The sequence below is a fragment of the Sebastes umbrosus genome, chromosome 20 (assembly GCF_015220745.1).
Source record: "Sebastes umbrosus isolate fSebUmb1 chromosome 20, fSebUmb1.pri, whole genome shotgun sequence".
Classification (NCBI taxonomy): domain Eukaryota; kingdom Metazoa; phylum Chordata; class Actinopteri; order Perciformes; family Sebastidae; genus Sebastes; species Sebastes umbrosus.
In genome coordinates, this window is record NC_051288.1 from 18267129 (window position 1) to 18283236 (window position 16108).

Consider the following 16108-nt stretch of genomic DNA (forward strand, 5'->3'; position numbering starts at 1 on the left):
AAGCATAATTCACAGTTGACCCTTGAGAGTAAAAAGAGCAGACTTATCATGTAGAGAAGTTTATCCTTGAGTTGGTTGAAAATAATAAGATTTTACATTTCATAGCATACGAGAGGACACTGATGAAATACACTGTATATTGTGTGTTTTTTTCCCCCTGAGCTCACAGATAGTCTACGTAAGGACTCACATCCCGCAGGATCCTCACATCCTGCATGAGCCTACAGAGAGGATATTACAAAAGTGATGAAGAATATTTAATTCAGCAGTAAATACACACAGAATATCTCAATGCGGTGATAAACAATATCCGGATAGCACAAAATACCATGAAAGAGCTTAATATCAAGAGCAGATAGCCAAATCAGCTCATATGGGCTCAATGGAAGCCAATAAACAGAGGTACTCTGCCTCCCCTGACCTTCACTTCTGGTCGAGATCGGGGCGATAAAGCAGGCGCAACCTCAATAAAACCCATACAATGGAGTAAAATAAATAGATATTAAATTAAAGCAGAGGCAATACTGGCTGAACTGCTGCAGGAATTCGAGAACAAAAGCGTCTTTTGTGCAGTTTAATATTGTCTACAATCACCGCCTCGTGATACATTTCCAATCACTTCCATCTCTTGGCTTCACGTATCAACACATATAATCATCTTGTGTTGGAACTTGCAAATGCGAACAGTGCACGTTTAGATATTAAATGTGCCTCGTGCTCCTAGTTTGGCCTTTTAATATCAAATTCATAATCTCTCTCATCTCTGACTGTCCACCGAGGACGAGTTTACGGTGTCAAACATTGTCATGTTTTGCACAAACTTTACCCAGTGGCTGCATGTGCTTGTTCTTTTAGACATTAGGCTCACTGGGATGAATTAGCAGCTGCTTATTTTGGCGTCATTGCACACACTGCTGCTGCAAGACCCATGTTGTTGTCTTCAGCCTTTTGTCACGGGCTGAAATACAGGCCCTCTTTCAGATCCAATGCATGCTTCAAGTGGTTCCTGAAGCCTTGCATCTACCATCGCCAGCGTTAATGTCATTTTCACCTAATGCACCTGAAGAGCTGCACTGTGTGTTTGAGGAGTTGCTGAGGGGTTTCAGGTCCCCCTCTAAAGTGTAATTAGGCCTCAGAGTTCATACTTGGGGGGCTTGGCTGCTATTGTATAGCAGGGTTTAGTAACCTTAGTAGAAAGAAACGAGCATAATCTGGAGCATGATAGTGGTATGGATTTCATGTCAGAATCAGACCGTCATGTACAAGCAGATGATATTCAGTTTCTTCTAAATAGATAATGATATTTCACGCTGACGATATTTCCATTTTCAATCTTTCAAATATCTCATTTGCAGAAGTAATGGCTGCACGACATCGCCCGACGCTCCACTCACTAATTTTTGCTCATTTCCTCTGAATTATTAATATGAGAGATTCTCCATATGCTCTCAGAGGATTCTTGTCCGTTCCTTTTCGGAGGGAATTAGCATTTTTACAGTGAAGAGTATAAAGAGCTTAACTGCCCCAATCAATGCGGGTGATTTAAATCCTGTCTAATCAAGATGTTTAATAGGGGTTGCAGCTGCATGACCTGAAGTAAATGTTCCCGGGTCTCAATCACCTGTATAATTAGGACCATTTCACCTGAAATAGCATGGGTGCTGAAAAGAGGTTTTGCAAAAAAAAAGACTCTAAATGAGGTAAAATAACCAGTTTTGGGGTTGTTTTTTAGCTAAATTTCTGAATGCAGAATTACTAACAAAACAGGATAACTAATAATCCCACTGATATAATAAAGCCAGATCAACCTGGGCTCAAAAATGAAATGCGAAAGTGTGAAAAACTGTTTTGGTATCGACCTTCTTTGTGACTGGTCCGCCTCGGTAATTAGCTATGCCATATGAAGAGGTAATTTGTATGCTAAAGTTTAATTGTTCAATTATCACTGGATGTGAGAGGAGGCCTTGATGCCATTTCATCGTGTCTGAAAACAGTGTTGAACCCCTCGTGCCACATATTGTAATAGTTGGCAATTACAGAGAGAGCCCTCTAACTAAGTCGATTGGTGCAGGCTGAAAAGCCTCGGCTACCTGCCGGGTGCAGTCGTTGGCACTGAAGAGTTGCTCCGTTCAGTCTGCAGAGCTGAACCAGCCGGGCTCAACTAGCTGCTGCTAGACAGCGTAAACACCAACTGTACAAGTACTGAGGAGGACAACATGTTAAAACAACATTATTACTGTACAAAACAAGAGATTAGTTGAGTATTGTAGGAAAAGAAGCTTGTTTCTTCAGGCTTTAAACACATAAAGGAACTAGTTCACAAGAACAATGAGCATTTTCATGATGTCAAGGTTCTTTATTTGTCATATAAATCATTGGCAATGAAAATCATTGGTCTCAGGTTCCTTCAGCAATGCTCATAAAACATGTATATATAAAAGGGGAAATAACACCTGATAGTAAATGTAAAAGCAAAATGATAATTGAAGGCATACAATAGTGCAGTTAAATAATATAATAATATATATATATATATATATAATAATAAGTAAATATAAAATAGTAATGTAAATTCGTAATTAAGTTGATGGCAGTATTTCAGATGGAAAAACTGAATGTAAACAGGATGTAGTGTGCATATGCAAGATGATATATGTACACAGAGGTGTAAACAGGAATGTCTTGGATACAGTTTCAAATAAGATTTCTACTGCTCAGTCCTCAACTTTGCATTTCATCCTGGGAAGTTTCATGTGTTTACGTCCTCTGAATGCATCTTTTATTGAGGCCCAAATCTGGGATTATAATCTGACTCAGTTGTTAAATTGTTTTCCTGTATAGTGACTTCTAAATGAAGGCCAACAACAGATAAACACTGTTTGCATTACTATCTAATTTAATTTAATTGAATTTAATTGAATTTAATACCTTTTTTTTTTTTTAAATGCTGTCAGTGTCAAACAAATATTATATATAGTTTTTATTTGTCTGCTCTATAACAATTATTGTACTACAACTATAAAGAATGAAGAAGCCTAGTGTTGCCATCTACAGGCTGCTATTAAATAAGACAATAAAAGGCGTCTAACTTCGTGACAATTACAAAGCCTCAGAGCTCAAGAAGTTTGTGTATAGCAGTATAAAATAAATCAATATCATGATATAATGTACAGTACATGAGCCAAGTGTAATAAAGAAACAGACAAATCAAGTTTGTCTGTTGTTTCATGTGTTGACGTCTTCCGAATGCAGCTTTTATTGAGGTCAAAATCTGGGATTAAGTTACATTACATTACATTTTTTTCCCCTTTATGACCTCTCAATGAAGGCCAACAATCATATCAATTATCAATAATCATAAACTTTATTTGCATTGTTACTCTGAAAAACAGCATTACTATTTAATTTCAAGTATTGCTCTTTGAAAAAAATACTAATATAAATAAATGAATATTATAAATATATTTTTTATTTGAAATATTTCCACAGTGATGTAAATGTTCTATAACAATTACAAATAGCCTAAGCTAAGTAACTAAAATTTTATTTATATGGCACCTTTCAAAATCTAGGTTACAAAGTGCCTAAAAAAGGATAACACATTAAAAGAACACAATATGAGTACAACACAAACATTGAAAGATAATAAAAAAAACAATAAAAGCATCACAGCTCAAAATAGAGTACAAGCACAAAAACACTTAGTTTAAAGAATGAAGAAGCGTAGTGTTGCCATCTACAGGCTGCTATTAAACGAGATAATAAAAGGCATCTAACATCAAGACAATTTTAAAGACAAGTTTGTGTATAACTGTATAAAATAATATACTGTACAGTACATAAGCCAAGTGTAAAAAAGCAACATAAATGATAAATAAAGAATAATACTGTTAAAGAGATATTCTGTGGGACGCTGAATTGCATTTGCTAGATATGTTACATGTAACCCACAGGCAGTTTGTCAATAAGAAATAAGCATGTGTCTCTGTTTTGGATGTATGTGTCATACATTTAATACATTTATCATGTAATTACAGCTCCACAATCAGTTACTGATGACCTGTGATTATGGTCCATTTCAGGCTTTTCAAGGGCCCAGATGGGAATCCCGGAGACAAAAGGAGCCCCTTCACTCTCACCCGGCAGCTTTTCAACATTCTCATTAGCGCGCTAAATTGAACCATATGTGTCCAATTTGTAATTAGAGCCTCCGACACAACGAGGGGTGACACCATGTATTTAATAGAGAAAAGGGTCTGCTCTATTAAAGGCCTCTCTGTCTCTCAACAACAACAATAACAACACAGGAAGTGAAATTATTTTGGCTTTTGGACAGATTTACACTGCTCATACATAATTGTATTCCTCAATTTCATTTCAACTGGTAGAGGAGGGGGAATAAAAGTAAAAAAAAACGTAGAAACTTGCACAAATTTACAGGAAAATGCTTCAAGACTCTATTTCAAAAACCACTACAAGCTTACACATCTTCCTGGCTGACTGACGTTCCTGTTGAGATGGTTAAAGGTCAGATGTTTGTGTCAGTCTGTGGTTACTCTAGACCCTCGTGGAGATGACGCTAATGTGGTCCTGTGGCTCAGGTGACTTGTTGCACATTCCTATAGGTTAATGCGTCCCTTATTTTGGCACAGCTAGAATAGCTCAGCTGCAGGTGAGGAGATTTGTGGGTAGCTCTGCAGTGCAATTCAAAGTGCTTTACATAATGTTAACGAATACATTAGAACACAATTTACTGCGGTGAGATGAAAAACATATCGTATCTCTAAGTTGTCAACATGTGTAGGAGTCATTTGTGTGTTTTGGTGTTGAAACAGTCAATTATTTCATCAGTAGATGAATGAAATGTTTTTGATAATTGATCAAAAGGAACACTATAGGATCCAGTGTTTTGGAGTTTAAAAATCATGGCGTCTGCTGCTTTGATTTCAATCATTCTTTTCAAATCTGTCTCTTGTGATTCCCCTACATTTACGGAGATGCAATACTAAATCTTCGCAGTACCCATTTAAGTAATGTATCAAGCAAAAATGCATAATATTTGCTCTCTCCAACTTCTCAAATTTGTGGTTTTCTTGCTTTTTGCTTTTTTATATCATGGTTAATTTAATATCATTGCATTATGGACTTATAGGTAAGACACATTTTCAGCTAAAAAGATAATTTAAATAGAATAAAATTAGATGATTAGTTGATTTTTAGCTTGAAATTCCCTTTTCTGTCTTTTCTTGCTGAGGAAATTTTGTACTAAAAAGACTTTAACTTTGAAACATACTTGATTCGTCAACTCGGACTGCTGGATATTCTCACATTGGCATTTGGCTAAACTCAGGAAAGCATTTTTACACAGAACAAACACTGTGGGTTTTGTCCTTGATCACTTACATTGGAGGCACATGAGATTCCTTCATAGCCGGTATAGACAGGAAGAACAATTAGAACAGCCAAAAACATTTTCAATCAAGAAATATGAATCTATCCTTTAAGCACTTTAAGTATATTGGATGTTTAGGCAATTGCACGACGAACAGCAGATTACTTAATTTCTAAACTCTGTTAGGGTCACTTTTGAACTTTATCACCATATTCTCATGAACTCCTGCACTTGTGTGAATGAAATCTTGTGTAAATCTGTCTCTCGATGTCTCAGATCAACACATAAAAAAACTTTAAAAAGTAGATTATGCAGCCTTGGTGCTGTGTTTTCTGGTTAAATAACAGCTCAGGGTTATATAATACTGTTTTATTTTCATTCAGGTGATGAAAGATTCTTCTTCACTTGAACAACATATGGCAGCGACGGACCCTTTGATGAGTGATTTGTAAAACCAGACGTATAACAACAGGTATGTTCATTCTCTCCCCAAACAGAAAATGCCTCTTTCATGTTCCTCCAACTTGGTGCTCACAATCTGAAACAAGGGTGCAATTGTGGTTGTCACCAAACAATGACATTTTTTCTTTCTTTCACTCTCTAAATTCCCCATATCATCTCTACACAGATGAGCAATTTGTCTGTCATGAGGTCCGGGGCATTGACCCACTCTGGGCCTATTTCCCTGACAACACTGTTATTAGCAGTAAGCCGAGCCAGCGGCAAATGAATCTGCCTACTGTTCAGGAGGCCAGGGCTCTTTTCAGCGATTAATTTGATAAATATATTAATTATGAATCTGGATGACAGTACAATCAGATTGTCAGGCTTCCAGACTTGGCCTTTTGTGATAAGTCTGCTTTGAGATTGGGCCTCCTCGGGTTTCACTAGCTGTCATCCCCGGGGCTCAGCCTCTTATCAGCGCCTGACCCATTCACTCGGTAATTTCCTGTGTGTTGTAATTAAATGGAGGCTTTCTGATTGCAAGTGACTCTCTTTAAGAGGTGCTTCTTGGGTTTCAGGTGAAAGGGATGTTCAATGGACTGGCTGTCTCCCTTTACTCTCTGCGGGGCATGTACCTTTAATACGGCTGTTTTAAAGGGCCAGTGTGTAGCATTTCGGGGCATCCTTTAGCAGAAATGGAATATAATATTCATAAAGGGGAGACTCGTGGGTACACCGAGAACCCATTTTCATTCACATATTTTGAGGTCAGAGGTAAAGGGACCCCTTTGACAGTGCCATGACAGTTTCTCCCCGCTAAAATTGAGAGCAAGTTTGGAGCGTTATTTAACGTCCTTTACGACAAGCTAGTATGACATGTTGTTACCAATGGATTCCTTAGGTTTTCTAGTTTCATATGATGCCAGTATCTTCACTCTAGCTTTAAAACTGAGCCCGCTACAACCTTCAAAAGATCGATTGCATTAATGAAATTAGTGGCGTTAAAATTAATTTGTGTTAACGCCTAGTTTTTATGATACCTGAAGACCAATGTAGTTCTCCGGCACGTAAAACTGCGGTAACGTGAGCTGCAGAGTGCCAAACCGAGGTACCGCCAGCCACCGTCTGACTTACGTTGCTCTTAAAGTAATGTTATTATGGTAAGGCCTCTGAGCGAAGGGAACGGCGTCACCACGGTTTTGTACTCGCCGACTCACGTTACCGCAGTCTTGGAAAAGGAAGAGATGCCGTTAATGTCAAAATCTTGCTGATGGTTTATGCTGAAGAAGAACCCCTTTAAATCTTGTTTAATATGTGTCTGTCTGGGAATATTCCAGTAAACAGATGAGTAATACAAGCTGGTTCGTCTCATCATTAAATAACTCAGAGAAAGACAAACAACAGTAATTAATCACTACAAATCTGGACAAATATAATACATATATAATATGTGTCTTCTTGTTGCCCCTCAGGTTAACTCGGCACAAAACCAATCAGTTATAAAAACTTAATCTTTGCATTGACTGATGGTCTGTTTATTGGTATGCTGGGATGTTTTGGCCACCGCTTAGAAGTTTAAGAAATCCTCATGCTGGCTGCTGACAGTGGATTATGGACATTTACTGTAGGTGCTGACTCTGCCCATCCATCTCCGCTTGGATACTGTTACTGAGCTGGCAGACGGACATCCTGAGCCTGACCTCCTCTGTTAGCATAGTCTGATAAATGACTGCAGGGCAATGGAAGTGTTAAAAAAGTAAAGCCAAAAATAATACAGAAGTCTTGATTGTTTTTTAATTGTGCACCCCATGTTTATCATAAGAGACGACAAAAACAAATTCTTATAGAAGTTTAATTTCAAGTTTGTGTTTCAAAGTTTAAATGAAACCATAAAGTCCAGATCCTAAGATGACAAAGGAACAAATCTTGAATCAATAAATTGCTCATCACTGCTTCACAACCAGCAGGAAACATTAACCGACGACTTTATAACATAAAGAGTGACAACGTGACATGGCATGATGATGGAAATGGCAATTTCATTTATATAGCACATTTCATTACATGTAAACTCAAAATACTTTGCATTTAATGACACAATATAAAAATATAGACATCAGCATAAGAAAATATTAGCATAAACAACGTATACACGCAATCACACAGTAATAAAAAAAAAAAAAAACATTAACACAATCAAATAAAAACCCATAAAAACTCCCAAATATAAAACATAAAAAAACAGATTTCAATTTTTTTGACAACTTGATGACAATCTGTATCTTATTTTTGGTCAAAAAAACAAAAACAAAGTAAGACTTTAGAGGGACAACTCATATTTTCCAACATTAATTGCGTTTGATAAATTCCTATTTTAATTCACCCGTGGTAAAACCCTTAATTCTCAAGAGTGGGATCCAATGAATTAGCTCGGCTGCTGCCTCTGGAGGCACAAAAGGTTTCCCCTGCCGCCCTCTTTCAGCTTCCCTCTCTGGTACCACCGAGGCCTATAATTAAAATCACAATTTTTTTTTTCATACGGCCGGCGGTGAGCGCCATTAATTCAGAGAGTGGGAGCCATTATGGAGCTTGTGGCTCCCGGGGTAGCACTGGGGAAGAGGTGGGGCAACATTAATGGCCCCTGTGTGAGCCTGCCGGTACTCTTCAACAAGCAGTGAAGTGGCTTCATCCCAGCTGCAGCATCAGGACAACGGCTCCCAAAACACTGCAGAGATTAAATAGAGTTTTGTCTTGGGCCCTTCACGCTGACCTTTGACATTTAAATAGGTCGGGCTCACCTTTACTTGCCGTTACTTTGTCCATAAAATCAGGAATATTGTTCTCTTTTAAACTACCTTTCAGAATTAGCAGCACTTAAAGGATCCAGTGTCTTTGTGCAAGTGCAAATATTTGGATAGAAACTGAGTATGTCTTGTAGAATAATAAAAAAATCTTGGTAGAGACCGGGGGCAATTGTAACATCTCAGATATCTCCAATTAGAAACAAGACAGAACCATGAATCTCATTATGCACAAGGTCTGTGATGATGCCTGCCAATGGATATTAAATTGTTTTAACTATATGTATATTCTTGGTAGTTTATTGTGGTTTATATGAAGGTATTACTTGTATTGTTACAATTGCCCCCATATGCTGTTACAATCGCCCCTGCACGTGGGGGCAGATTGTAACATTTGACTTATAGTGTTTCAAGTGATATTGTGTCTCTAACATTGCTTGTAAAAACATTTGATGACTGTTAACAAGTAGAACACAAATACAAGTTACCTGCATAGAAAATGTATTCAAATAGCTCAAGAGGTTTTTGAGTCATCAAAACCCAAGAATGTTATAATTGCCACCGGTCTCCCCCTACAAATCTTTCATCTTGTCAAACAGCCTCTTGGCTGACATCCCAATCTGTAGGTCACCGCTTGCTTACACTCAAAGATGTCGAATAATTCTTACATCCATGACAAGCTGGACATGCAATTTAGAAATGCCACTCACAACAAGACGTGGAATATAAATAGCAGGAAAATGATGAAGTTGATAAAAACAGCACTGACCTTGCTTTGCCACAAGGAGGAACCGCCGATTTAACTTTGCTGCAGTCGTAGTTCATCACTCATTCATTCAACAGAGACTTGTAATACTGCAGTGTTTCACTAGATGGCACGAGTGCATGATTTAATGGCTGAGTTTGTGTCATCACGCCAGTAAATTTGTAAAATAATCTCTTTTATAATCCAGCCACCTCAACAAATAAGTAAACCACAGTTTTTGCTTTTCAATCTGGACAATTGCTAAACTGTGAAGCAGGTTTCTAAATATAATATGACTAATAAACAAGGTGATTATGAGACATTGTTTGGTAAGTCTCCAGCATGTTTGTGTATTGTTAACAAGCTCCAATACATTCCTTCAGAGACTTAATTGAGCTTATTCTTAAAGGATCTGATCATGTTTCCATCACTTAAAGAAACAGTTACCTTAATGATGCATTAATGGTTACATCACTGAGGGGACACTGGAGGTTAATTGCAGTCTCCTGCAAGCTATATAGAGTGGCTTCATGCAAACAGGGGCAAAAAAAACAAAAAACAAATTACACTCTCATATTCATGTAATCATATGAAATTAATTCTCTGAAGCCCAAATCTGCTGTCATCCCCTTGTTGCACCCTATTCATGCTGGCTACGATAAGCCGGAAATAAAAGAATAATTACGCATTAGCGTTTCTAATTAAGGTTTCTCTCAAAGGTGAATGGAACACTAATGAAATTTTTTTCTGGGATTTATTAAATTACTGTGAAATCAAATTAGGGGAGCAAATTAATCCTCGCAGTGAATTAGATCGGTGAATGAGAAAATTGACTTTTCAACACAAAGCGGGGGATAAGAAGGTTTAAAACACACAGACATAGCAGGTTGTTGAGCTCAGGTGATTATCAAGGATGGATGGAAACAGCTACAGATGTCCACCTGGGCTACATTTACATTTACATGTGGGTAGGGAGGGCATCCAGAAAAAATCACAGGAGCAAGAATCATATTATTATCATATTTCTTATCTCAGAGAAGCAAGGCAAGTGCCCTTTGGCTCCTCCTCAGTGCACATGGCTTTTGTTCTTGATGCTGCTGCACACTGATTTATCCTCTCAGTGACACACTGTGCCGCGATGCTGATGCCTCCCACCACTGTATATTCCGGGCATTCCCACAATACACTCAGATAAGCAGTCTAGCTTTTGCAGTGATGCGCAAATCCCAGAAAAATTACATTTTCTTGAGTGCTTCAAAGCGTGCCAGTATACACTGTACTTTCCTTTTAAGATAAAACTGTAACTACATGAGATTGATGATGATAAAGATGCACTTTTTATGGCTTAATATGTACATGAAATACACATACTTGCTCTCTTCCAGAGAGTTAGACGAGAGGATCGATACCACTCATGTAAGTACAGAGCTAGAGCCAAGAGGTGATTAAAGTGAATTGACATGTTAAAGTGTACATTTTCAATGCATTAGCGCGTCAATTTTTGACGCCTTATAGGGATAGTTCGGGTGATTTGAAGTGGGGTTGTATGAGGTACTTATCTATAGTCAGTGTATTACCTACAGCACAGAAGCAGACAGGAGTTACTGCAAGGGAGTAAAGTAATGTACTGCTGTGGACGGGGCCGGCAGCAAAACGTATTTTACCTAAAAGAAAGGCCCACCTAAAAAAAACAATATCAGTTTAAGTGTACGCTATATTTAGAATATTTTCACTGATTTACCTTGCCGTCAGACAGCCCTTTCCAACGGGGAACTGAAGCTGTTATCTATGCTCTCTTCAAAGCCACCAGACTCCTTTGACAAAAACAGTAATTTTACCTCGCAGAACACTGATAGGAGCCATTCTGCACAGTAAGTATTTTTTTTACTTTTGACACTTGATTCAATTTTCATGACAATACTTCTGTACTTTTACTTCAGTAAGTGTTGAAAGCAGGACTTTTACTTGTGACATAGTATTCTTTTTACATTATGGTACTGCTTATTATGTAAATAATCTAAGTGCTTATTGTTTAATGTTGAATTAGAGATAGCGTTGTGTTACAGCAGCTAGTGGAGCGGAGGTTAGTCCAGAAGTGACGCCGTTAAAATTAGAAAATATTAAACTACTCCTTTAAGTCGGCATAAGTTAACAATCACCATTGTCTCCAGTAGTGACGGTGATAGGGTTCAAGTTGATTTTTAGTAGAGCAATGTGGGGATTTATTTTTAACTCCTGTGTTTACACTGATCTGATCTTCTCTCTCTCTCTCTCTCTCCATGCTTTCTCTTCCTGGATCTGCTGGCGTAGCAAACCACAGCTGTAGTGGATTTGAGTAATTAGAAGAAAAGTTTGCATCTCATACAAAAGACGCTCTGGAGCAAGAAAGGCTCCCGTGCGGTATTGCAGTCAGTGGTGGTTCTAGATCAGGGGTCTCAAACTCGCGGCCCGCGGGCCAATTGCGGCCCGCAAGACGATATTTTGTGGCCCCCACCTTGATATGAAAGTTTAATGTTAGTGCGGCCCGCAAATTTTTTTTTTTTTTTTTTTTTTTTCAGATATTTTTTTTCAGACTTTTTTTCAGACATTTTTCAGATATTTTTTTTAAGACATTTTTCAGATATTTTTTTAAGACTTTTTTTCAGACTTTTTTTTCAGACTTTTTTTTCAGATATCTTTTTTCAGACTTTTTTTGTCCGACATTTTTCAGATATTTCTTTTCAGACTTTTTTTCAGACATTTTTCAGATATTTTTTTTAAGACATTTTTCAGATATTATTTTTCAGACTTTTTTTCAGACTTTTTTTTCAGATATCTTTTTTCAGATTTTTTTTGTCCGACATTTTTCAGATATTTTTTTTCAGACATTTTTCAGATATGATTTTCCGGACATTTTTTTAGATCTTATTTTTTTTTAGACTTTTTTTTCAGATATTTTTTTTTAAGACATTTTTCAGATATTTTTTTTCAGACTTTTTTTTCAGATATGATTTTCCGGACATTTTTTTAGATCTTATTTTTTTTCAGACTTTTTTTCAGACTTTTTTTTTTCGGACACTTTTCAGATATTTTTTTGTCCGACATTTTTCAGATATTGTTTTTCAGACTTTTTTTGTCCGACATTTTTCAGATATTTTTTTTCAGACTTTTTTTCAGACATTTTTCAGATATGATTTTCCGGACATTTTTTTAGATCTTACTTTTTTTCAGACTTTTTTTTCAGACTTTTTTTCAGACTTTTTTTTCAGATATCTTTTTTCAGACTTTTTTTCAGATATTTTTCAGATATTTTTTTTCAGACTTTTTTTCAGATATGATTTTCCGGACATTTTTTTAGATCTTATTTTTTTTCAGACTTTTTTTTTCAGACTTTTTTTCAGACATTTTTCAGATATGATTTTCCGGACATTTTTTTAGATCTTACTTTTTTTCAGACTTTTTTTTCAGATATTTTTTTTCAGACTTTTATTCAGACATTTTTCAGATATGATTTTCCGGACATTTTTTTAGATCTTATTTTTTTTCAGACTTTTTTTTCAGATATTTTTTTTCAGACTTTTTTTTCAGACTTTTTTTTCAGATATCTTTTTTCAGACTTTTTTTGTCCGACATTTTTCAGATATTTTTTTTCAGACTTTTTTTCAGACATTTTTCAGATATGATTTTCCGGACATTTTTTTAGATCTTATTTTTTTTCAGACTTTTTTTCAGACTTTTTTTTTTCGGACATTTTTCAGATATTTTTTTGTCCGTCATTTTTCAGATAAATGTATAAATAGCCTCACCCAGACTCTGCCTCCAGCGGCCCCCAGGTAAATTGAGTTTGAGACCACTGTTCTAGATCATTTCAAATGGGGGGGGGCAAAGTTAGGGGTACCGAAATATTTTAAAGTTACTACAAGGAACTTTCATCTTGTGTTGATTTTGGCGGCCCCTGTGGACAAAAGCGATAATATTTCCATGAGCCTCGTTCCGTAAAGATCTGCAGCTGCCAGACTCACTTTAGAAAACCTCTCATTTTACTGCAGCACGGTCTGACAGTCTGCCCCGCTCAGTCCTGGTTCTGGTTCTCCTGTGCCTCCCTTCCCTCCCACCAATACGGCCTGGGTCTCCAGCAGCGTGGTGTCAGTGTTGGCTCCCAGGAAGTGGGCAATGAGCTCCAGGTCCTGCAGTCGCAGATAGACCCTGCTGCCCCACTTCAGCCGGCACACGCAGTGGAACTTCACGCCGACGTCAATGTACAGGTCGTCCTGGACCACGTGAAAGACCTTCCCGACCACTACCATGTCTTTGGCCAGATTCGGATCTGCGGGGACTAGAGGAGCAGCCGGCTCCCGCAGGAGCTCCAACTGCAGGTCGAAGGCTGCAGCGAAGCCGGATCTGGGTCTGTCCGTGGCGGGACAGTCACTGCCGGAGGCCCCGTAGGAGTCTGAGCTGAAGAAGTTTCTGGTGAACCTGCATGCAGTAAATACTTTAGAAACAGACCCAATGACAGGCATTGAGAATAACTATATAAAAACAACCAATCTTCTCGCTGATGGTCTCGTTTACTTATCAAGGTCATGTAGAGGCATCATAAGAGACAGTTTCTTAACCAGTTAAAAGTTCCTTATAGTAACTTTAAGCCCAACTGTTACATACCAGCACAACCACCACCATAGGTTTGGTAACAAACAAAAGAATACTATTCATCGTTAACATACATTTTATTTATCACTACCCTTTAATAATTGGGGAAAATTCACATTGTGTTATGAATTTAATTTTAATTTATTTTCACTGGTTATTTTTTATGGAAATATCTTAGTAATTATGCTGCAGTTTTATTACTGTTTGTGGTGTGGTGTGAACACTATTGTTGCTGTGTTTTGGTGAGTTTATTGCATATTTTTCTATTCAGTCAACATATTATTGTGAAGTTATCTATCTAAAAGTAGGAAGCAAAACATTACCATTGTGGTTCCCTGTTTAAATAATTGTTTTTGTATTGTATTATAAATTTGTTTATTTAATAACTTGCGTGGTCTCTCTCTGAGGTGCTCTACCTAAGGGAACAATAGCTGTAATCTTGAGCAATACAAAATTTTATGGATTTTTTTGGGGATGACTGCGTTTACTGTCTATGAAACATTTATAGTTCATTGGTTTCTGGCTTTAGGGGGTAAAACAGTTAATATTGACAAATACTGATTATTTTTCCTGCGTTGCAAAAAAAAATTTCCCTTGAAGGGTGGAATTCTAGCTATTAAATGCATTTTCTAATCTACACTTTTAGTCATCATAGTCAAAAATAATGGATATTATCTCATGTGGGTTCATTTTTATAGGGTCAAATAAAGGTCAAAGTTCAAAGACTTTTAGTCAGTTGCTCTAGGCTTCAAGACCAGACTGATTATTTGTCAGATCTGCTCTTTCATTAGTTTTGGATTGTGCTGACTTAGATTAATAACTCAATCTCAGACAGTATACACAACTATTCTGTTTATTAGAAAACAGGATTGCTTTCACCTTCAAATGACTACAATATGATATGTGATTTAACTGGTGTCAGGAAGAAACATTTTAATTCCCACTCCGGTGCGGAGGAGAAATCTAATCAAGTCAACGGCTTTAGAAAAAATACAGTTTGTGCATTTCAATACATTGAAAGCTCGTACGATGTAAACACAAGACACAATATAATCCTGCGCTGCACGTTTAGTCTGTGTCAAGTCTGACTACTTTGCCGGAGAACTGCTAATAAGCAGATCAATACATTGCAGATTGTGTTTGCTTTCAGCGGTTTGATGTAGCGCAGGTGTCAAAGAACAGTTGATAACGACACTGTGAACTCATCTGTGAAATAAACCAATGAAAGACAGAGGGCCTTGTGCATGAGACACTATATACGACCTGGATTGACGCCTTCAAGGGTGAATGTGCAAAAACATCTTTTATTTTGTAATGCGGTGCAAATCCCTCTGCTATCAAACTCAGTGACCCTTCTTTTTCTTCTGTCAACATTGGCTCAAAAAATACAGCTCTTTCCTGTAAGGTTCAACAGTTTTACATAATGATACTATAAATCTGACTCCATGCTACAGACGCTGAGCAGAAAATATTCACAGAAGTCCGTCCAGCTACAGATCATAATTACAGCTGGATGTTTTATCGTCCAAATATTATACTAAAAGCAATTTGTCAACACCACACTGACACCATGTCAGACTAAAATCCTTTGGTTTTCTACTCGAGACAGTTGCCTATTTACAGCCTTGAGCATGTTGTCACACTGCCAAAACCCTCCGGGATCCATAATGAAAATAAGCTTGTACTCCATAGCTCGGTGCCTGTATTAACAGTGTTCTGATTATAAATTGCTGATGGCGAGCTCGGCCTCGGTGCTGGGTTTCCTCGACATCCTCACGGCTAATGTGAAATGACGGGAGCCTCACATTGTTCAGAAGGGTTTTGGTGGTGCACTGCCCAGCCAGGCATACAGATGGAGGACACGGACAGCAGCCTCTTATCAGGGAGGCTTTTCTAACAATCATATACAACACTCAGAGTGTTACCAGTGTTACATTATTGGATTATTGTTACTACAGCATGTTAATGCAGCTGGTCGAAATGGAGCTAATATACCAGACGAAATGTCTTGTATGCAAAGTCTTGATCTGCATTGTGACTATTAACTATGGCTGTAGTGGAATAACATTTCCACTTAAAGGAACAGTGTGTAGCATT

At 37.5% G+C, this 16108-nt stretch overlaps 1 protein-coding gene across 1 annotated transcript; it reads right to left on the bottom strand.

Annotated features, from left to right (window-relative positions):
* Positions 1 to 13182: 13182 nt before the first annotated feature.
* LOC119479869 (28S ribosomal protein S28, mitochondrial-like) lies at positions 13183 to 14124 on the bottom strand. The gene has a single exon (XM_037755841.1). It carries the CDS (start codon positions 13879 to 13881, stop codon positions 13402 to 13404), a length of 480 nt encoding a protein of 159 aa, XP_037611769.1. The 5' UTR covers positions 13882 to 14124; the 3' UTR covers positions 13183 to 13401.
* Positions 14125 to 16108: the final 1984 nt, after the last annotated feature.

Coding starts and splice junctions, on each gene's coding strand:
- LOC119479869 (XM_037755841.1), bottom strand. CDS start 13,881: ATGCCTGTCATTGGGTCTGTTTCTAAAGTATTTACTGCATGCAGGTTC.